Raw genomic sequence first — 22,666 nt, forward strand, 5'->3', positions numbered from 1 at the left:
AACATCATTGACATGACATCCATCCATCCATCCATGCCATCCATTTCATCCATTCCCATCCATTCCACACCATCGATCCACCAATCCATTCCATCCATCATCCATCCATCCCATCCATCCCATCCATCCAATCCAATTCCATGCATCCATCATCCATTTATCTAACCATACTTTCCGCATCGCATCCACTCCATCCATCCGATGCCATCCACCATCCATTGTCCATCCATCATACATTCCATTCCATCCATTCCACCAATCTCATCCATATCCATCCCCATATCCTCATCCACCTCATCCATCCACCATACCATCCATCCATCCATCCATCCATCCATCCACCCATCCCATCATCTCATGGGCGTCAATCGTCCATCCACTCACTTATCAGGCCAACCATGCCATCATCTATCCATTTTCTTCCATCCATCCATCCAAAGTTTCCATCCATCCATCCATTCCTCCATCCATGCATCCATCACATCCATCCATTCCATCCAATCTCATCCAGGCCCACCAACCCAATCCCATACTCCATCCATCCAGTCCATAGATCCATCCATTTCCAACCATCCATGACCATGCCATTCGATCCCCCATCCATCGCACGCATTCCATCCATTCCCAGTCATCCATCCAGACAATACCATTCATTCATCATCCTTCATCCATCCCAATCCCTCCAATCTCCATTATCAATCATCCATTCCATCCACCCACCGATGCCATCCATTCCATCTCCATTGCCAAATCCATCCATCCATCCATACACCCACCCATCAAAATTATGAGTTTCAACAGCCCTGTGTATACCATGGTGTGTATCATGGTGTAGTTCCAGTTTTTTACGTGCAAAACGTTTAACAGCTAGTAACTTAGCGATCGGCCATGCTTGCGGGAAACCTCCCACAAGCAACCGTTGTCAGCCGTCACTCATCGATCCACTCGAACAACGCGTCTTCAGTCCCCCTCGCGCTTTTGCAAATTTAGCACGCGCTTCCTCCCCCTCCCCCTCCCCTCTCGGACCTCCCAAATAAAACACATGTGCCCCACGACGTTATCGCAACGCAATAACACCAAAAGTGGTTTGCCACGTTGATCAAGCTAATACATGCAGCACCAGTTGAGTCAAAGTGGGTTATTTATTTTCAACAACGTTGACTGTGTTTTAATTGAGTTTTAATATCGGTTTAATAGTGTCTCGTTATATGCATAAGAGCAGCGGGGACTGCGCCGTGAAACATGACGGCATCCGGTTACCCGCGAAATGTTCATAAATCATGCCAAACCACCATGTATGTATAAATATATTGGTTGTGTTATGTGTGTGTTTGCGTGCCGTGCCAGTTCGGCGTGTGTGCGCGTGTATAGTGTGGTACGTTGCGTGCGTGCGTGCGCTGCGTGGCGTGCGTGCGTTGTATGTGTGTTTACGTGGCGTGCTTGCGCTCGCGGTGATTTGTGTTCATGAGACACAATGGATAAAATAGCTATTCACCATAAATCAAACTTGTCTCGTACAATGTCGCTAGTGTGAAAATCCAGCGTGTACAATCACATGTAATGAATGTTATAGGGGTGCGTGATCAGTGACACTCGTTAACAAAGCGTTTTTCAAGCTGTTACTTAAACGTTTAGTCCAGCACGAAGTAGGATAGCGCATGTGTCAGTAATCCCACAGTCCATCATAGACGAGTGTGCGTGTTGCGTGCGTTGTGTGTTGGTGTGTGTGTGTTTATGTAGTGTGTGTGTGTGTGGTGTGCGTTGTGTTGCGTGTGGCCTGCGTGGCGTGCTTGCGTTGCGTGCGGCGGTTGTACTGTTTCATTTATGATATAAATATATATATATTATATATATATATATATATATATATATATATATATATATATATATATATATATATATGCTCCATACTGCCCATTTCTGCAGCCTCTCGTGCAGTGATTTGCTGAAATCAACGTCACTCGAGTCGTCTTATTAAAAAAATAGCTGACTCCTTGTACATTTTCCACACTCTGGACTCTGCTGCGTCGTGTGATGCGTTCGTGCGATTACTGATTAAACTTATGATAAAAATTTATATAGAGGTCAATCAGAAGCAGACCAAGGACGTGTGATTACTCTCGCTCTATGAACGACGCTCTGTTTGTAGAAATTCGCTTCTTGTTAAGCCGTTTATCGTAACACAATAAAGTGGCTATCAGACATTTCTTACCGAGGCAAGCCCTGCATTCAAATAATCAAATAATCATATGTAAATGTGATATTGTGATGTTGCGAAAAAAGTTCGGTGGCACTTAGACCAGACCTCCTCTCTGTCTATCTATCTTCCCGTGTGTCTCTCTGTCTGCCTGCCTACCTGCCTCCCTATCTACCTGCTTTCCTGTCTGTCTGTATGTCTTTCTGTCTGTCTGCCTGCCTGTATGTCTGTTTGTCCGTCGATTCGTCCGTCCGTCCGTCCGCCCGTCCGTCCATTCGCCTTCCAGTCCGTCCGTCCGGCCGTCCATCTGTCTGGCTGGCTACCTATCTATCTCTCTCACACACACACTATCTCACTCTCACTCTCTCACTCCCGCTCTTCCCTTCCCAATCTCTCTGCTCTCTCGCTCTCTCTCTCTCACCTCACTGCAGTAACACTGCAAGCGTTTATCGAACACTCGCATAACACAAGAAATTGCGTCCTGACGACAAACATTGGCGCCGATACTAGCTAACACGAGGCGTCGTAACGCCAAGGAGTGTCATAGTATAGAGGAGTAGGACTCGCCCGAAACACGTCTATATTATCACACTCCTGATACAACCGCGAGATCCAGTTCAGGGCAATTACGTTGGAAGGCGCTTGACACGCGCGCGCGCGCGTTTTAGCCAATTGTCGAGTAGATTTCATCACTCTTGGCGTCAATTACTCCTTCCATTTCGTCCAACAAAACACCGTCCTACATCGCTGCTACGATAGCCCCTCGATAACGCCCACCCACCCCCTCCGCCATCGATGTTATGATTGCACCTCAATCCCCCTCCCTCAATCAACCCCTCCTACGACACTGCTAATATTGCAGCTTGACTCCCGCTCCTTCGCTGCTACGATAGCAACTCGACCCCCTCGCCCGTCCCACCCTCCTCCGTCGCTGATACGATTATTTTTAAACTCCCTCCCCCGCCCACACGCCCACGTCGTCGTCGTCACCTGTATATGTAATATGTAAGGAGAGAGTTACGTGAGAATGTGAGCATGCCGTGACTCACGTCATAGTACCCCGTCTCAATTAGAGAGAGAGAGAGAGCTAGTATATGAAAGAGAGGGAGGGATAGATACTGAGGTGGCTTTGTTTTACACACGCGCTCACACACCTATACACGACAATCGAAAGTTATTGAAAGTGAAATCTGCTCCACCGTCCCGCCGTAATATAAGCTAATGCGAATTTAATGACTTACACCTGTGCAGCCGCCGATGCTGATGACGGCCCCGTTGTTTTCTTCAGGTGTGCTTGCTCGACGATCAGCATTACGTGGAAGCGGGGAAGGAGGTGGGGAAGAAAACGGGGGAGGCAGGGAAAGGAGGAGGGAGGAGCGACGGATGGAGGTGGAAAGCGGAGGATGCGGAGGAGGCAGAGTGGAATTAGGGAGGAAGAAAAGGAGAAGGGCAAGCGAGGCGGGAGTAAGGAGGAAAAATGGAAAGGGAGGGAGGTGATCGGGAGGAAGATGGTAATATTAATTGCACCGGAGTTCGGATGTAGCGGTGCGGAGACTTGTACCCGATGCCGGAATCTGGATCGGAATTACCGGACGGAAAAAACGACGGAATCGGGAGCCGACCGGATCGTACGCTAAAGGATTCATCATTGACTCAATTATTGACTCAAATGTGCAGATACATACGTTCCCGCGCGTACCCACTCACGCACATCGACGCATGCACGCGCACAGACACGTACGCACGCACGCATGCACGCACACACGCGTACGTGCGCACGGTTTTACGTCGTTAGCACCCGCCCCTCCCCACCTTCTCTCTCCCTGTTTCTCCCTCCCTCTCTTTCAAGGATAGAGCAATTAACCCGGGCGACCGCGGGGAAAGTCTGACAAATTGCAGCTCGGCCCACTTAGCCCGCAAAAATTATCGCGCGCCTTTTCAAATCCGCGCCGGCGCTTACGCACGCGTCCCACGCACACGCACACACACACACACACACACACGCACACGCACACGCACACGCACACACACACACACACACACACACACACACAATGCACGCGGTCAATCGCTCACACACAGTGCCGACTTGTTGTGTTACGACAAGCTGACGCAGGCACCGACGTACGTCGCCTACGTGAAACAAACGACGCAGACTCGCGCGCGGATTTAGGAAGCGCAAGGTTACGGGCTAAGCCAACGTAACAATGACACATGTTCACGAGATGCGTGCCAAGTTCAGCAAGGTGTTCGTATAAAGGCACGCCGACAGCCGACAGAGCGCATCAGTCGTCTCCACTCAGCTGCCCAGCAACCGTCGCCCAGACCGCCGCCGTCAGCACAGGTAAGAGCCGTCAGTGTGAGAGTGTGTGCGAGTGTGAGCGTAGAGTGAGGATGTAGAGTAGATGGTGGGGATCATGGAATTCTCTCGCCTAGCATGGATTGCAGTTTGCACGGTAATTCTTCAGCTAATCTTCTGCTGCATAACCTTAACCCTGTAGTATTAAAGTCCTAAATTTGCATTGATGAAATAACTAATTAATTTTTGTAATTAATTACCAAAGTTTCTTAATTAATTTATAAATCAATTTATTCATTCATTCATTAACAAGCGGTATTCTCTGGATGTATGTGAATTTTTATCCTCGGTTTCGTAACCCGGCTGGCTTGACTTTCATAATGTTTCATCATTACTTTCATGATTATGGCTGCTATTGATTTCGCTTCATCATTCCACTTTTCCATTTTTATCATTTCTTATATAAATATTTTTATAGTATCTAATCTCTCTTCGTGGGAAATATCTCATTTCTATTCGTTTCATATCCCATCTTTCTTTTTAGGATTGCTGATATTCCATTTCTTCATATCGAATCTGTACTTTCCCAACACCTCATTCCAACTTCTGCATCTTCAATCTTCATGTTACTAATAAGTAATTTCCACGTTACTACACTTTAATATTCATTTCCTGAACTTTGATCCCCATCGCTAAAAAATAACTCATTATAGAATCTTTCTCGATGAATTTACCGCGGCCGACCCTAAGCAAATCAGACTCACATCATAGGATTAGTATTCACTTTAATTAAATGCGTCACTGCTAATCAAATAGATCATCTATATCAAATCTAAGAAATCTCAATAATCATTCTTAAAAATCACTCTGAGAAACGATCTTATGCAAGAAATAATCTATTCAATAATAATTGTATTCGTTGGTTAGCGCGTTCATTCTACGTTCACATAAGAACCACAGCATTGAAGCAAACAGCGTCAGCCAATAGGAGATACATGTACTAGTAGTCAGAATGACATCGCTCTGCGCGCCACCTGTGCAGCTACGTCGTAACTAATGTGTTTTTTCCCGTTCCCGCACCCGCACAGACCATCATGAATACTCTCCTCATGCTCGCACTCCTCTGCGGAGTCGCCTACGCCAGCGACGCGTACGCCGACGGTTACGGCGCTCCCAGGGCATACGCCTACACCCGCGCACCGGAGTACTTTGTCACCTCCGGCTACGGACCCGTGCGGAGAGGACACGAGGCGGGACAGGGACAGAGGAGCAGCGCACTGAGCTTCGCGAAGAGTGGAACCGCCCACGGCTCCCTGTACGCACACGACGTCGCTGAGGCTCAGGAGAGCGCAGCCAAGGCAAGGGGCTACCAGTACCAGTACAAGTAAGTAGGAAGTTATAGATGGCAGCAGTGTCGACTGCTGGTTAGGGTTAAGACTATATATTATATATATATATGCTTATTTGCGGTTTTGTGTTAGATTTTATATACTCTCTCCACTTTAACGATAATGACAATTACGTTTCTCCAGAGAGGGACACAAGTACTACCAGCCCAAGAACCTGTACAGCTACAGTGAGTCCGGCCCCATCATCGGATACGAGGACGTCTATGATCACGGATACGACACTCATGCCGCACCAGCACATGACTACGGATATGCTGCCCCATCACACAGCTACGGATATGCTGCACCAGCACATGGCTACGGATATGCGGCCCCATCACACAGCTACGGATATGCTGCCCCAACACACAACTACGGATATTTTGTCTAATAATACCCCATTGACTTAGCATAGAAAATTTCGAAGCGATAGACGGAGCTTTATCACAGATTATCGCTCACAGTCTAAGGACGTGAGAGATGAGGTAACATCACCTATGCTGTGACCTCAGTCTGTAAATACTGCACATTCTTGCACCGAGGTAGTGGGATATTTTATATTATTTAAAAATCGATCGAGAGCGCGCAATGCGACGATCGTGTTGACGCTTTTGAGGTTTGAGTGAAGAAGAAGGCCCCTATAAATGTTACAATTGCTTTACATTGCTGGAAATCGGAATACGTGCGTGTGAGCATACGTTTTTGTAATGACGTGTCATGATTATTTTTTATACGATCCAAAATAAACAAGCATGTATAAAACAAGCTCTCGTCGTGCATCTACTTGGCAATTGCTGTTTAAAGCATACCTAATGTCATAAACCCAAACTTCCACCACACAACGCAAGTGTTTGTTTTAAAAGACACAGAGAACCACTACAATCTTTTGTAAGGAAATCACACACTGTGGTAAAGCCCTATACAGCCGGTGCTGCTGCATCATGCAAGCTAAACACAATAAAACGGATATTCTGTACCATACAACAGCACATTCACACACACGAACGCACGCACGCACGCACGCACACAACACACGCACGCACGCACGCACGCACGCACGCACGCACGCACGCACGCACACACACACACACACACACGCACACACTACCAACTCAACACATGAACTTCTGAGTTACTATCTTTGAACATGGACTCCTGATTTGCTGCATATATGACAGACAGTGGTTTTGTCTAAGCTGCTGCCTATCTTCTAACCCTACCTTGCATGGCCCTCGGTCTCACGTCTCATCTGTGTCTCCCGCTCTCGCAGAGTATCAATTTCCTCCAGGATTTTCTGCCTCTGCGCATACGCATCTTTGCTCAACATCTGGACAGAAAAATGTGGGATTTTCAATCAGATAACATTTATAAACGGATCACGATTAATTTTAAAGGGCTAGCATTACGGATGAGGCTAGCATGAGAGTTTCACATAGTCACCGAATATCTCATGCTCTTATTCTTGCTCTCAAACTCTCATTTTCACTCTTATTCTCTACACACTTTCTCTATTCTCTCTCGCTCTCTCTCTCCCTCACTTACTCTCTTGCTCTTCTTTCCTGCTCTACCCTCTACTTGTACTGTTTCATTTATGATATAAATATATATATATATATATATATATATATATATATATATATATTTATTTATTTATTTATTTATATGTATACCTCTTGTTCCTTTTGAATTTGCTCAGCCAGGTTCTTTTCCCTAGTAGCGAGTGCATCGCACTTTGACTGATAGAGGATTTCCATCTGTCGAGTAAACACAGGACACAATGACCAGGCGAGAACAGCCTCGGTTTACAAACATACTAATCAAATTAAGATGTGAAAGAATCTAAGCCGAATATGATGGTTATTACCATGCTATTCTGAACCAGGAACAACATGCCTAATCAAGGTTTGACATGTGACATCAAATCAGAAACGAAGTAAAATAAGTCCTGTCATACCTATGTATAAGAGACATTCTAGGGAAACTGAAGAGGTTTCATTTATATACAAGCGTCTATTACATAGAGGTGGTTTCACTGCGTAACTGCCAATCAAGGTTTACACTAACAATGTTCTTCAGAGACCAGTGTCCGTCATCATAGACATTTCTGCTAACACAGGTTCAAATGTACTGTTTGAAATGCCATTTTTCCTTCACAATGGGTATCAAAGAGTGAGCGTAATTACCTCTCGTCTAGCATTACCAAGTTCCTTCCTACACTTCTCCTGTTCAAGCAGTCTCATCTGTGTCAGCTCCATCTCCTTGAACCTTGCCACCTACAGGGGAGGTGCAATCTCATAATCGCTATCATCACTGTTAATAACATCACCATAGCCATTGTTATCACTATTACATTTGAAACCATTATTACCTATACCTAATACCATTATTACCACTAATATCACTTATTACGATCATCAATGTTGCTGCCATTATCAAAGCAGCTGTTGCCATAATTATGTCTGTCAGCATCCATGTTGCTGTCATGATCACTATGAATCTTATCATCATCATCTTATGCAGTGACTAATGTGTCCTTGGTCATCACCGGCTGTCATTAACCATCATTATATTCATCCACATTGTTGCTGCTCCATTCTTGCCCTTGTACTACACAGCACTCGATCCCCTCTAGACAGGTTCGATGTGCCTAGCTTAGTGTAAGGACAGGTAAGGCAGCTGGGACAGCTCTATTTCATTTCATTGGTCAATGCATCAATTTAGTTGCCACGGCATATGTATACAAACATACTGCCATGGCCAGCAAAATTAATGATCCTTGCTACTCAAAAGGTATAAACTTGTATATGTATAAAACACAAACACACAAGGGTTTTGCGATGCTGATATAACTAGCTGTAGTGTAATTGCCTGTTAGAATAATATAATTAATTCAAAATACATGTCACTGGGGCAAAGATTTTCTCCCTAGCATGATGATAGCTGTTGTGCCTTTCCTGTCATAATTTGCTTTGCGGGCACATGTTCAATACAATGACAAGTTCAGGTCAGTCTATTCCTGCCTAAATATTGGCAATGGGCACAGGCATATTGGAGCAATAAGTAAAGGGCCAAGAATCAGTCTATTCCTGTCCTAATTTTTGATTGCAGGCTCATGTATACTGGAGCGATAAGTAAAGGGCCGGGAATCAGTCTATTCCTGTCCTAATTTTCGATTGCAGGCTCATGCATAGTGCAGCTATAAGTCAAGGTCAGCGAACCAGTCTGTTCCTGTCCTAACTTTCGGTCACATGAGCATGCGCAGTGGAGTGATGAGTTAAGGACAGGAAGCCAGTCTAGATCACCTCTCGCTCACCTCCAACTGCAGTTCGCTGCGTGAGCGCTCCTCCAGCTGTCGTTGGAAGGACAGGATGCGGTCCTCCACGGATGTCATCCAAACGCCACGCTCCTCCGACTTTCTCCCGTCATAATGTGCATCCACGATGCGCAACTTCTCATCTGCAACACCCAGAAATGCGATCGCAGTTTCTAAACCTGAAAGCAACACGCACGCACGCACGCAAGAACGCACGCAAGAACGCACGCACGCACGCACGCACGCACGCACGCACGCACACTGCGGCGCTGGCCAAGAGTATGATCGGATTAGTCCAGCACTGAGAGGAGGGGCACTGATGTAACTTTTTATCAACATTCTAAATGAATGACAGAGAGGGATACATACAGCAAATAGCATTTATGGGAGGTGGAAGGAGGCAAACCACATTATGGCAGCCACTGAAATTTATTGTCATGAAAGTCGTCCAGAAAGTGGGGAGGGAAACCACAGCACTTGACATCGATGCCATGGTAAAGTTCAACCCCTAGTGGTAAAATTTCTTAGCAGAGAATGTGAAGGGCTCACGTAAGGTGGAGGAATTAGCAGGCTGAGCTAGATCGGTCTGCACGCTAGCCTCCGATGTTCCATCAACCGAACGCTCCACCACCTCCGACAGCAGCTCCCAAAGAACTCCGTTAGATGAGTCTTTCATCTATAAGCAAAATCAAACTGATACAAACGGGGTCACGACCTTTCGAGTAAATGAGAAAATAGATTGTAATAAATGATAGAACATGTGTTTGCAAATTGTCTATTCGAAATACCCTTTGAACAGCCAATGCCACCTGGTGGTGATAATTTCAAATATTGATATATGGTTATATATTATAGTTCATTCTATGTGATCTATCTAGCCATCTTTCAAACGGTTTCTCTACCAGCTTGCCCACTTGCTTGTCTAACTGACAAATTGCCCAACTGCCCGGCTAAGGGCCTACCTTCCTAGTTGCATGGTTGTTTACCTAAGATAATTTTGAAATGTAATCAAGCTTGGTTTCTTAGAAGATCGTTGTTGACATCGCTGACAAAATCCAAACGGCCAAATACTGCTGATCTTACACTGATCAAACTGTGTGGAAACTATGTTGTTCCATAAACTTTTTTTCCCAAAAACTATATATAATTTCCTAAACTTTTTTTCCCTGAATTCCCAAACTTAATCCCCCAAAACTATGTTATTCGCCAATAGCTGCACCATTCTCCCCCAAATACATTATTCTACAAAAGCTACCTTACTCCCAGAACTTCCACGAAAACAAATTTAATCCTCACACTTTATCCCCAAAGGCTACGACTTCGACCTACCAGCAGCGTGTAGAGTTTCGAGTTCTTCCCGATCCCCAGAATGCGGAACACGTCCTCGGTCGTGAGCCCGTCCGCCGTGCCGCTCTCCGGGGCGAGCACGGAAGCCGTGTATCTGTAGCCGTGCGCTCGCAGGTGACACATCACCAGACTGTTAAGCGCACGCAGGTAGAGAGGCATCGCCTCGGTCGCCACGGCAAACGGCGACCGCCGCAGGATGCTCTCTTGTAGACCGACGACGACTTGGTGCCGAAGCTGACTCTGGAAAAGCAGCGAGGGAGAAACGAATCATTACCTGCATACGGCTAAGGCTTTACAGTGTGCGGCTATTACGGATGCACCGACGACAACCCTCATCTGGACTTCCATTACTATATTATGATTACTATTATTATTATTATTATTATTATCGTAAATCACAATATCAGAATATGGGATTATCTGTTGACAAGCATGTATACCTTTAGTTTGTCCAACAGTCCTTGATCACGAAATTTATGGTATAGGCTGGCTCTCAACTCCTCTACTGTTAATGTGGGGTTGCCATCTTTCACTGCAGGTTTTTGCTGACGTGTTTTCTATGGATAAAATTTACGATCACATATGCAAACTTTACATGTTAGAATAATGTGATTAAGTGCAGAAGCAACTTTGAAATAAGTGCAAGCACAAGCCTCTAATAAATTTTGTGCCCTGATAGATTTGCTTTACTCTCAGTTTGTTTTTTACACTCACTCCATGCCTCTTTATTAGTAAAAGCAGACTTATTTGCTTACTGTTTCATCTCCCTGTGTAGCAACTGGTTCACGTGTAAAGAGCAGATCACTGGTAGCCAAAGGTTTAAAATGCAGCCTTCTTGCGCCAGACTCAGAGCCCAAAATAGTGTTGACCGCACTTCTACTGCGCTTTGCATGTTTCCCATCTGAGACTGAGCGATGCGAGGTAGATGTCTGAAGGTCTTCCTCTATGGTTTTGTCGCTAGCTTTTTGCACACGATGCCCTAATCTCTTTGTTTTATTGGTTGGGTTTCTCTTACCAGTGTCAGTGTTGGATGACGAGTAATATTGTAGTACTGGAGACTGTTTATTAACACTATGCTTTTTATAACTAGCAATAGTGTTTCCTTGCCTTTCACTGGACGGAGGCACAGGTAGGTAGTTTTGGCTTTTGTTATCATTTTCCTCATAATCATTGTCTGGTATCAAATCGCTGGGTGGAAGAACAGGTTGGAGATCAAATCCCCGCTCCTCCATCTCACCGGGTTGATTTACCCCCAGTAAGTGACTTGGCGATAACACTCTCATCTTGTAATCGCTTGCACTGCTTGTACGACTCGAAATATGATCGCTGGAGCTCTGCGAATTGTCTGATGCAGCCGCTGCCTCAGCATCATTGTTAGAAGGCAGCAGCGAGGTGGGCGACTTGAATGAGGAGACCGATGACACATGTGACGGCGTCGCGGTTTTGTCTGCCTCGGAGGCCGTGCTGACGGTGGAAGGTGTCTGTGATCCTGACATGTTCCTAAGTGCGACTCCTAGCTCGTCACTCCTACGATTCCACAAGGACACAATATAGATTATGTTATAGATAGAGTGACATACTTATATTATGTCACTCCTCAAAGCTAATTTACTTACAGACTTCGCCATGGTGATCCTCCAACTCGAGTCACAACCAAGTGAAAGAACTATCATGATGAAGTAAGTGAATTGAATTTTGAGCTTTGCAGGTTATTCAACTCGCCTATTATAAATTATGAAGGAGGACCCCAGGCCTAATCTATAATTGATGCAATGTGGTACTTAGTCCTTACTTGCCTCTAGTACTATGCTATTTCATGCACAACCCCTGTTTGGGACCCTGCAAATGTGTTTGCGCATGTGCTAAACTAATCCGGGGTGGTAATCGGGGGTAGCTAGGATTTGTCCCTAATCCACTGCAATACGCTCAATAGGTTTTTAATACTGTTGATAAGTGCTTATAGCTTAAACAGTGCTTAGTTATAAACCTATTTGACACAGGCACTTGGAACGTTTCAATAGTAACATGATCGTAAATAAACACGAAATGTATTTACTACCAAAGTCTTAATGTTTCTCTACTCTCTTTTGCCTATTATTAGTAATAATTTCCTGTAAATGCCGTTCAAATGCTCCTCTGGCAGAGGCTCTGCGGCACACTCACAAGTACACCACAAGCACGCCCCTGTGCAGAAACAATAAAAATAAAGAGATTATTATTATATTCTCTTCATTTTTATTGTTTGTGCACATTAACAATCTGGTAGTAAATATATTTCTAGTTTATTTACCATCATTTTACTATAAGCCAGTTTGTAGTTACAGTCTGCGCATGCATGAACTTTGTCAGGAATTCTTCCGGGTTAGGTCATTTGTGACAAAATATTTCGTATTTCGATTGTACAGTATACATACGCATGTATCTGTGTCGTTGTAATGCTACAGTCTTTGTGTGTGCACGTACACGTGCGTGCGTGCGCACGTACACGTTGGTATGTGCGTGCGTGCATGTGCACGTACACGTGCGCACATGCGTGTGCACATACACGTGCGTGCGTGCATGCGCACATACACGTGCGTGCGTACGTGCGCATGTACGTGTGCACGTATGTGTGCATGCGGGCGTGGATACGCACAGACGTGTACACGTGTACGTGCATACGCACGCCCGCATGCATGCCTGTGTGCGTGCGCACGTACACACGTGCGTGTGCACATCTGCGTGTGCACGTGTGGGTGCGTGCATGTGCACGTAGGTGCGTGCGTGCACATACACATGCGTGCATGTACATATACATACTGAACCGAGAGCGCACGCCGCACTCGAGATTTCATCGATTTTTGTCACAAATGACCCAGTGACCTGTGACGTCACACATCCCCTTGGCTAACTACAAACTGGCTTATTGCAGAGGTACCATTTTGGGAAAAACCAAGAAAGGGATCACTTGTGATAATGGTCCAGGAAAATAGTTGTGGCGGGCTGCGACATGTGTTTGTCGCGGTGCACCACCATTTTTTACAAAGTATACATGTAAAATAAAATGCAGATTCGTGTTAATTTATGGTTTCACATTTATTTATTATTGCTACCACAGCAAATTTAGTAATTTACTGATGTAAATTTTAAAATATGGCCGAAAAATGTTACGACCGGAACTTTCTTGGACTCTTAACGGAACACCGGGAACATGCAGCATGTCGCACCAGGATGATCCCGGTGAGAGCGGGACACTTGGGACGTCTGCTTATTGAAACGTTCCAACTTTCAAGTTTAAATCCAAGTGCCTGTGCTATTTGGGTGTCACTTTCCCCCGGGCGTAGATGGACGGTGCCGTTACGTGGCAGCACTAGTCACTTCGTACGCGTCAAAGTCCAAATCTTCCACAGAAACTGAGAAAGATTCCACAGTCATACTTCCGTGCTAGACATGGCCTTATTTCCCTAACTCTGACCCTAATCCTTACACTAGTGCTGCCACATCACGTGACCGTCCATCTACGCCCGGGGAAAAGTTAATCCCGTGCTATTTAGGAGGCCTAGTGAACCGGCCTAGTAATACCTATTTATTTGACATTGTCATTATGTTGTTGCTATAGTTATTTAATCTGGCGGTGTGATACGCTGCCTACAAACAAAATTGTTTTCTTACCCAGTTAGACTACATCAACGTGCAATTTATTTTATCACTAACGTATTATAAGTGTACAAATCATAGTAAAAACAATTTCTGTTGAAAATATTTGTTTGGTTTTCGCTGACGGAAGTATATAGCGCCGTCTGTTGGCAGACTCAGTAGTAATTGTTTTTTAATTTGTCTTTTTTAAATTTAATGTCGTAATTACAAATGTTACTAATCTGTAATTATCTTAATTTTATTCTGTTACTTAGATAACTTGAAATGACATTAGGGGCATTATGAATTACAATATTAAATGAAAAAAATTATGTTATGAGTATCATCATAGTCTGAGCTCTCTTACGACTGTTTCATGTAGTCAACAGCGAGAAGGTAACTTGCTGTTTTAAGTAGGCTACGCCAGTGTTTAAGTACATTTACAAGTTTAACTTGTTGTTGGTTGTTATCGTACCAAGATCTGTTTAGCCAGATCGCCTCAAACCCCCATAAAACTAGTCTTCAGAGTCCAACGCCAAAGGAATGTAATGAAGAACGGGAGGTGAAGTTAGGCCCACCCCTATCCTCTTGGGTTTGGGTTGCATTATTGTATCTACCTCTACTCTAGCCTCTAGGCCTACTTTCCACTGCCGTGCAAGCAGTATGAAGCTGGCAAGTTTTATTCAGTCAAGACGTCTACATTTGACAACGTTGACAAGGTAAAAATGAGGCTGCAAATATAATGATTCATTGATTGCACGTATCTGTGTGTTCCCACTTCAGATGCCAAAGGTGCTCTAAAAGTCTTTGTACATTTAGTCATTAGTCATTACTAATAGTAATACTATTGCTGAGAGGGTCTACCGTCTATGTCCCCCAGGGTACTGCCTGAACGTACCCTGGTACTATATCTAATATGCCGGACCGTACCTCACCTACTCCACTAACGAGTCTAGGGAGTCGCCTACGCCTACGCCTACTCCCTAACCAGACGTCCCAAGTGTCCCGGTCTCACCGGGATCCTCCCGGTATGACACGCTGCTCCCGGTGCCCCGGAATGAGTCCAGAAGCTCCCGGTCATGACATTTTTCAGCCATATGAAAATTTACATCAGTAAATTACTAAATTTGCCATTGTTAGCTCATCTGACATAGTCAGATGCAGCTTGTAGAATCGCATAAGCGTGCGTCCGTGCGTCCGTCCGTGCGTCTGTGCGTCCGTCAACAGTTGGGCACAAATCGAAACGGCTCGACGTACGGATTCGAAAGTCGGGACGTGGGGGAAAAAGACATCGGTGCGTTTAGATGCCTGTTGCTATGCGAGATCTGTCAATTATCGATAGATGGCGTTGTGACGCCGGTGAACACGACGATGCCGGTGATGGTGGTGGTCGGAGATATTCTACATATAATCAGGAATCCATGATAGAACATGTCTATAAAATTTTCTATTATGGACTCTTGATATAATACATAGATTCTTGTAGAGACTATGTAGAGTATTATGGGATATCTGTGGGGTAGTCACGTGGGTTACACATTGCATCGCTGGGAGATGACGTAATGGGGCTCGCAGCCACCACCTACGCTAGAGCTAGCAGATTCTCTCGCGTCCTTCGGAATGACCTGCGAGATTAGCGCGCACGATTCAAGGTTCGGCGATTATTTAATGAAGAACTTTATATTTCTGCTGATATTAGGGGGAATAATATTGAACCCGTGTTTTCGCAGTTCCACTGCATACCGTCGATATTATTCAGGGAAATAAGAAGAAAGGTTCGGAAGAGAGGATTGACGGGAAAATGAAAGAAGTGAGAGGATTGACGGGAAAATGAAAGAAGTGAGAGGAGGAGGAGGAGGAGGCGGAGGAGGAGGAGAGAAAGAGTGGAAGAATAGGAAGGGCCAGAGAAGGGATGAAAGGTTAGAAAGGAAACGATAAGGGATGTGAACATAAGCAAGAAAGAGAAAAAAGGCAATGGGATGAGCAAAAGAAGAAAGGCTGGAAGAATAGGAAGGCAAAAAGTAAGTATGGAAGAAGAGGAATGGACGGATTAAGGATGAAAGGCGACGACGGGAAGAAGAGACGATTGAGTTTGTTGGTCACTCAGCGTACCTCAAGCCACCGACGTGTTTGCAAGCGCGTTCACCGCCGAAAACTCCCCGAATTCAGGACTAGTCCTTTTACTCTTCTGGCATGTGGGAAGTAGAAGCTCGAACCGTCTTTACGGGACGCAAACTTACTGCACAAGCCCATATGGGTTCGTCGAGCTTATCTCCCGATGTCATTAACCTATAAAGTTAGCAATGAATATCCCCATGCTTCTAGATTAGGCGTAAATTCTAACTTTTAGTGTTAAGCCTTTTTAGTTTAGTTTCTAGTGTTAAGTTTTAGGGTAAGCCTTAACCTATATATACACTATATAGCATAAATACAAACGGAAAGCCTTACGCTTAGGCCGTGAATCTATTTGGTGAACGAATAAAACGACAACAATAATTTAGCCTTGTGATTTCCCTTGCCTCCGCCGGTGCCATAAGCCAAGAGAACTATAATTCCCTTTTTCACTGTGACGTTACACAATCGGTACACATACGCGATCCAGGATCAGGGGAATTAATTGTCTCGTTCATACTCACGGACGACATTACACGCGGAAACAGTGGGGGGGAGGGGGTATCCCACACCAGAAACGGCTCGACCCTCACAAAAGTCGCCATATGGTGCGTTTAGTACTTTTGGCTGGGAATCCCCTTGAACAACATAATAGTTGCTAGTCATTTTATACAGTGTCAATGTAATACAGAAATAGTAAGACAATAATAAGAATAACAATAAGATTAATAAATAGCTTGGGTCGCAAGACGCCACGTACGGAATTAGGCCGTGGGTCAAAGGGGCGTGGCCAACGACCTTAGCCAGCTAATGAGCGCGCGTGATCACGGTCAAGGCAGCGGGCTCAACCAATGACGGCAGTCGGCTAAGACAGTGACCACGGGCGTGGGTATTTAACGCGCTGTTTATGAAATTACGGGTCTGCTATTTGCGATCTAGTCGAGACACGTCGCCATATCTTTACTGTTGCTGTAATCGCTACATACACCACTTCTCGATAAGTTCTGCTTCTGTCGCGTACCTTTCTGTACTGTTTGATGCTACGGTATTATAATAGATGTTTGATTAAAGACGTTTGTATGTTTATATACGTACCTCAGTCTTCCGTATTTGTAGATGTCTATACGCAATCATTTAGTAACAATAATTATTATGCGCGGAGCCACTAACGATCACGGATAACAAACGAGTAAGAAGGAACTCATTATTAACACACTCACACACACTCGCACACACTCACACTCACGCGCATTCATCCATCACTCTCGCGCATGCGTACGTACTGTTACGTGCTGCACAGCCACGAAGTCAGAGCCAAAACCAAAAATGGTGGAGAACGCTTACACAAGCCTTTATTCAGCTACATAAAAATGTTCTCGGTGCCCTGTCCACTGCCCAACTACCTGGTCTATAGTATACATGTGCACGTTACACCTATCTATTGCCACGTGTGTCGCCATCTAGTGGCTGACTAGGCTATTCCAGACATGTATTACAACACTTAACACGTACCACGTTCAGCGTTCCCTGATAGGCTCCCTCGTTTTTGCGCTAGCGCAGTGGCGCGTTGTGACCGGCGAATCTGTCCCAGGGGCCGTGCAAGTCGTAAGCCATGAGACTCACGAAATCGACATTTCTGCGGTGAAAGATTTCCAGGTCAACAAGCAATTCAATTCTTCGGCAGTACACGTTGTCACAATGATTGCGCGAATATGGCCAGTCTGATTAATTAACACCACTATACTCATTATACCAGTTTAAGTACTCGTGTCAAAGTGCTGTAATTATTATGCATGAGAGATCATCAATTTTAACTGTCTTAGCGCAGTAGTGACGTTGGCAGCTTACGGGAACAAGCGGTTACTTCATTTTATTTAGAGCCAGTCTGTGTAAATTCGTGTTGATTGGGCGTGCGAAGACTCGTAGATGTAGCGGCGGGGATAGCGAGACAGGTGCTTAATAATTCACTAAGCGTTCTATCAGTATACATATCACACCTATACCCACCGCAAAAACCAAAAAGGCACAATGTGCGGAGCTGGAGGGTTCTCCTACAACGTGGCCCTGCTCGCGCATTACCCTCGCTCTGTTTGCAACGTCACTGCATTAGAAACCTGCGTAATTTTTAGCTCATCTGACATAGTCAGATGCAGCTTGTAGAATCGCATGATTGTCCGTCCGTCCGTCCGTCCGTCTGTCCGTCCGTCCGAATATAATATATAATATATATAGGGTTAGGGTTAGGGTTAGTCAGAAATAGCTAAACGAGCCAGGTCAAACAGAGGTCAGGGGGACATAGACCCTACGAGCGTTACTATAGGTTCTTTGGATATTTTCAGATAGAATAGGGTAAAATTAGGCTACATACATTTTATGGTTCTATATTCATCAGTAATATTTTTAAAATGTTTTTAAACATGTCGGCTATACCGTTGCTTACAATGATGGTGGCACCACTGGAAGCGCATCCACTGAAAAGTTGCGCAAAGCAACGTCTCGGCTGCGGGCTACAGACCGAGGGTGTTTCTTATTTTTTAATTTAATAACAGAAGGATTGCAATATTTTATAAACGACACTTAGTTTCAGTTATAATATGGAAGAATTTGTCCTAAAATAAATATTGTTTGGTTAAAAATAGCATTTAGGTATAAATATAATTGCATGTTGGTGATTAGCCCCTGGTCTGTAACGTGCAAAATAAATTGGCAAATGCGCAACTTTTTCAGGGTGGCAGCGCAATCGTGGGTGTGTCAATGTCCGTGCCAAAAAATGAAGATTTCAAAATTCAATGTTGTTTTATTACAAACGTGAATGAGTAATTATAGAAATTTGTAGGTATATCCTATTATTTATGTATTTACTATCGTTATATAGGCCCTACTAAAAAATTCTAAGTGAAAGTATCCCTTTAATTTTAGTTTATATTTATTTGCTTTTGCAGAAACCGGCGTCTAGCAGTGAAATTTGAGGATTCCAAGAAGTTTAGCAACCCGGTTAATGCACTACAAGAGCAGCTGCGTGTCCCTGTGCTTCGCCCCGGCGAAAAACTCTTTGTACCCACTCAGGAAAAGATGCGTGAGGCAGAAACTCTGTTTGTGCCAAGAACACGCCACAAAATTGACATGGTGGGAAGCACAGTTAGTGTGGATGGTGCTCCTAAAAACAATCTTCCCGAGGTGAGAGAGAAACGACACCTATAGGCAAGATATGCTCATAGGGTCTATGTCCCCCAGGATACTGCCGGAACGTACCCTGGTAACTATTTGATATGGGTAGGGTTAGGGTTAGGGAGTAGGCGTAGGCAACTCCCTAGACTCGTTAGTGGAGTAGGCGAGGTACGGTCCGGCATATTAGATAGTACCAGGGAACGTTCCGGCAGTACCCTGGGGGACATAGACCCTCTCAGCGCAAGATATGGTTCATCAATAGACTAGCTGTACCACAATACAATGATATTTATAAAGAAATTGTTCGAGTGCAATAGCTTTTTGTAGATCACTAGCCAAATCTAAGAGTGGTATTAAATAGTTATCAAATTATCATTTTGTTTCTTGTTTACATAAATTGAGTGCACACAATAATCAATAAAGTTTATATAATGCTTCTTCTGCTTAATATTTGTCTCAATATTCTGTTTAATATTCTGATATCATAGGTAATATTTCTCCTATAGGTGGCAGTTTTGGGAATTCATCTTATTATTTTCTGTGTTTCTCCTACAGGTGGCAGTAATAGGCCAAAGCAACGTGGGGAAATCATCTCTGATCAGAACCTTGTTGAGCAAGATACCTGATATAGATACAAGTGATTTTGTCAGGGTTTCATCTACACCTGTGCGTTTGTTGCCCACATATATAGAAAATTAATGATAGTTATATAGAGTAATAATCTTCTGGGATGGTTATCGTGTTTCACCCGATGTTAAAAATAAAATTTAAAAAAGTTAAAGGCTAGGTCAATTATGTGTTGTGTGTCTACACAGTAGATACAATAATGTAACCCAACACAAGAGTAGAGTTACAACGCGAACCTATTCTTTTCTTTGGAGGAGCCCCTGAGTGATTCACTCAGGGCGGTTTTATGTTGCGTTTTTCGAGACTAGAACTTCCAAACTAGGTGATTCTGAGGTTAGGGGGAAAATTGCTGTCCTGACCACCCTTGGTCAGAATTCTTCAATGACTTTCCAGGTTTTGAATCAATTTTATTGTTTAATGAATGGCTTGGATCATGGTAAAAAATTAGCACTAAAATGGATTTCATATACATGAGATTAAAAAAAAAATTAAGTTCAATGTTCAGATGGTCTCGGAATGGCCTGTTCTAATCCATGGTAGCCAATTTTCCACCAATGATTTGAAGCTGTTGTCATCATTCAGGGATAGGATATCTAGTTTCGGTGGGGTTGCTATTGTTTCAACTGTAATTCAGCAAAGTTTCATACACCTGTGACCATAAGTGTAAGAGGGGTGAACGGTGAACCTCAGACCTATTGTCCTGAATTTTTATCAACTCCGTTACAACTGTATTGTGCTGCCATCTATTCATAGACAATGGTGTTAACCAATGACCAATCAGATCCAATCAGACCAAATCAGACCAAATCAGACCAATCAGACCAATCAGACCAACCAGCATCACATTTCAAGGGGAAAATTTGCCAAAAATAAATGCGTACTTAAATGCATTCATCACCTCTGTTACGCAAATTGTATGATAAGTCATCATCATCCTAGTTTTGATTATCCAGGCCTGAATTAAACCTCTAGCGAGGGTGTGGCCTGTCTGACTAGTCTTCTCAAAGACGCTCTCTCCACACAGCGGTTATGAGGGTCCATAGAATCCATGCCAAGCTTTGTTCGGTCATTTTTCACCACTTCATCTCATGTCGTTTTTGGTCTGCCTGCTCTCTTCTGCGCAACCACCTCGATCTTGCGCGCCCTGGCGGTCCAGCCTGTGCTACGCTCCACATGCTCAACCCACCGCAACCTATTAGAACGGAGCACCACGTCCACATCCTGGATGCCCAGCTTCGCGAGAAGGGAGTCAGAGCTGACTTCGTCTTTAGCCTTGGCGTTGCAGATCCAGCGAATCATGGCGCGGTCATTTTGCCGAAGACCGTTTAGGTCTTCCGCTTTTGTGGCCCATGTCTCAAGCATGCAGCATCGAGCTCACACACGTCGAATACACACGACCCCGGGTGAGCAGTGGTAGATGGCGGTTGGTAAGAAGTGGTAGCAGCTGCCGGAATTTGCCCCATGCACACTTGCAGCACGTGATAGTAGCTAGCTTGCAGCCTCCCCCTGCAGAGAGCATGTCTCCAAGGTAGCAGAACTCTGGAACCACTTCGAGTTTGTCAGCACCAATCATCACCTGCTGCATCGGTCTCCCGTCGATCGGCCGTGCAGTGCCTAGGCAGCGGGCACACTTGAACTCAGGGTCTTGGTGTAGCGCGCCCAAACTGCCGCTGCATTTCTTGTGCACCCAGAACGAGCAGCCAATGCAAAGGATTGCGTTGCTACCAGTTCCTGTGAGACAGACAGCACAAGGATGCTTACCGGACTTCTTCAGCAGGTCCAAGTCCGTGCCAGATACCAAGATCTTTGTCTTCCCCATGTTTACCCGCAGGCCCTTCTTCTCCATCCCGACTTCCACATGTCCACCTTCTCTAACAGCTCCTCCAATGACTCGGCGATTGCCACCAAGTCGTCTGCATAGAGCAGCTCCCATGGACAGCCTTCGCGGAACTCCATGGAGAGGGCCTCCAGCACGATGATGAAAATCAACGGGCTCAGAACTGAGCCCTGATGCACTCCTACTCCAACCCCGAACTCCTCGCTGTACTCGACCCCGACTCTCACTCTGCTTCTCACGTCCGAGTACATGGACTGGACCAGCCAGACCAGCCACTCGTCGATCCCGAGCTTGTGCATCGCCCACCAGATAACGTCCCGAGGGACACGGCCGAATGCCTTCTCCAGGTCGATGAAGGCCATGTAGAGTGGTTTGTTCGCTGCCATGTATTTCGCCTGTAGCTGACGAACGATAAAGATCGCGTCAGTAGTGCCAAGGCTCGGCATGAAGCCAAACTGCATGTCATCGATCCCCACTCTCTTCCTGATAAATCCCTCTACCACTCACTCATGCACCTTCATCACTTGATCAATCAACTTCAGGCCCCTGTAGTTTTCTCTGTCTAGAGCAACGCCCTTTCCCTTAAACAAGTCAATGTAGCTTTCCTGCCATTCAGTCGGAATCCGGCCCTCGGATATGATGGTCTCAACGAGACCACGCACCAAGACCGCACCAGCTTCCCGGCAGGCTTCAGCATCTCAGCAACGATACCAGATGGCCCGGCGGCTTTGCCGAGAGACGTCTTGTGGATGGCCTTGGTTAT

The 22,666-nt window shown here is 45.0% G+C and overlaps 2 protein-coding genes across 2 annotated transcripts in view; one reads left to right on the forward strand and one right to left on the reverse strand.

Moving 5' to 3' along the window:
* The window catches only part of LOC106808581, a 73,513-nt gene extending 59,218 nt beyond the window's left edge, over nt 1-14,295 (reverse strand). The window contains exons 1-9 of the mRNA XM_014811344.1: nt 14,196-14,295; nt 11,300-12,071; nt 10,985-11,101; nt 10,527-10,784; nt 9,747-9,873; nt 9,198-9,340; nt 8,068-8,157; nt 7,555-7,638; nt 7,105-7,211 (exon numbers count right to left, since the gene is read on the reverse strand). Coding sequence (XP_014666830.1) covers nt 7,105-7,211; nt 7,555-7,638; nt 8,068-8,157; nt 9,198-9,340; nt 9,747-9,873; nt 10,527-10,784; nt 10,985-11,101; nt 11,300-12,040 — 1,667 coding nt within the window. The 5' untranslated portion in view covers nt 12,041-12,071; nt 14,196-14,295. The remainder of the gene's footprint in view (nt 1-7,104; nt 7,212-7,554; nt 7,639-8,067; nt 8,158-9,197; nt 9,341-9,746; nt 9,874-10,526; nt 10,785-10,984; nt 11,102-11,299; nt 12,072-14,195) is intronic.
* Nucleotides 14,296-14,548: 253 nt separating this feature from the next.
* The window catches only part of LOC106808591 (GTP-binding protein 8-like), a 28,400-nt gene continuing 20,282 nt past the window's right edge, over nt 14,549-22,666 (forward strand). The window contains exons 1-4 of the mRNA XM_014811367.1: nt 14,549-14,555; nt 14,788-14,878; nt 19,214-19,448; nt 19,995-20,105. Coding sequence (XP_014666853.1) covers nt 14,823-14,878; nt 19,214-19,448; nt 19,995-20,105 — 402 coding nt within the window. The 5' untranslated portion in view covers nt 14,549-14,555; nt 14,788-14,822. The remainder of the gene's footprint in view (nt 14,556-14,787; nt 14,879-19,213; nt 19,449-19,994; nt 20,106-22,666) is intronic.

Source organism: Priapulus caudatus, unplaced genomic scaffold, assembly GCF_000485595.1.
Source record: "Priapulus caudatus unplaced genomic scaffold, Priapulus_caudatus-5.0.1 Scaffold288, whole genome shotgun sequence".
Classification (NCBI taxonomy): Eukaryota; Metazoa; Priapulida; class Priapulimorpha; order Priapulimorphida; family Priapulidae; genus Priapulus; species Priapulus caudatus.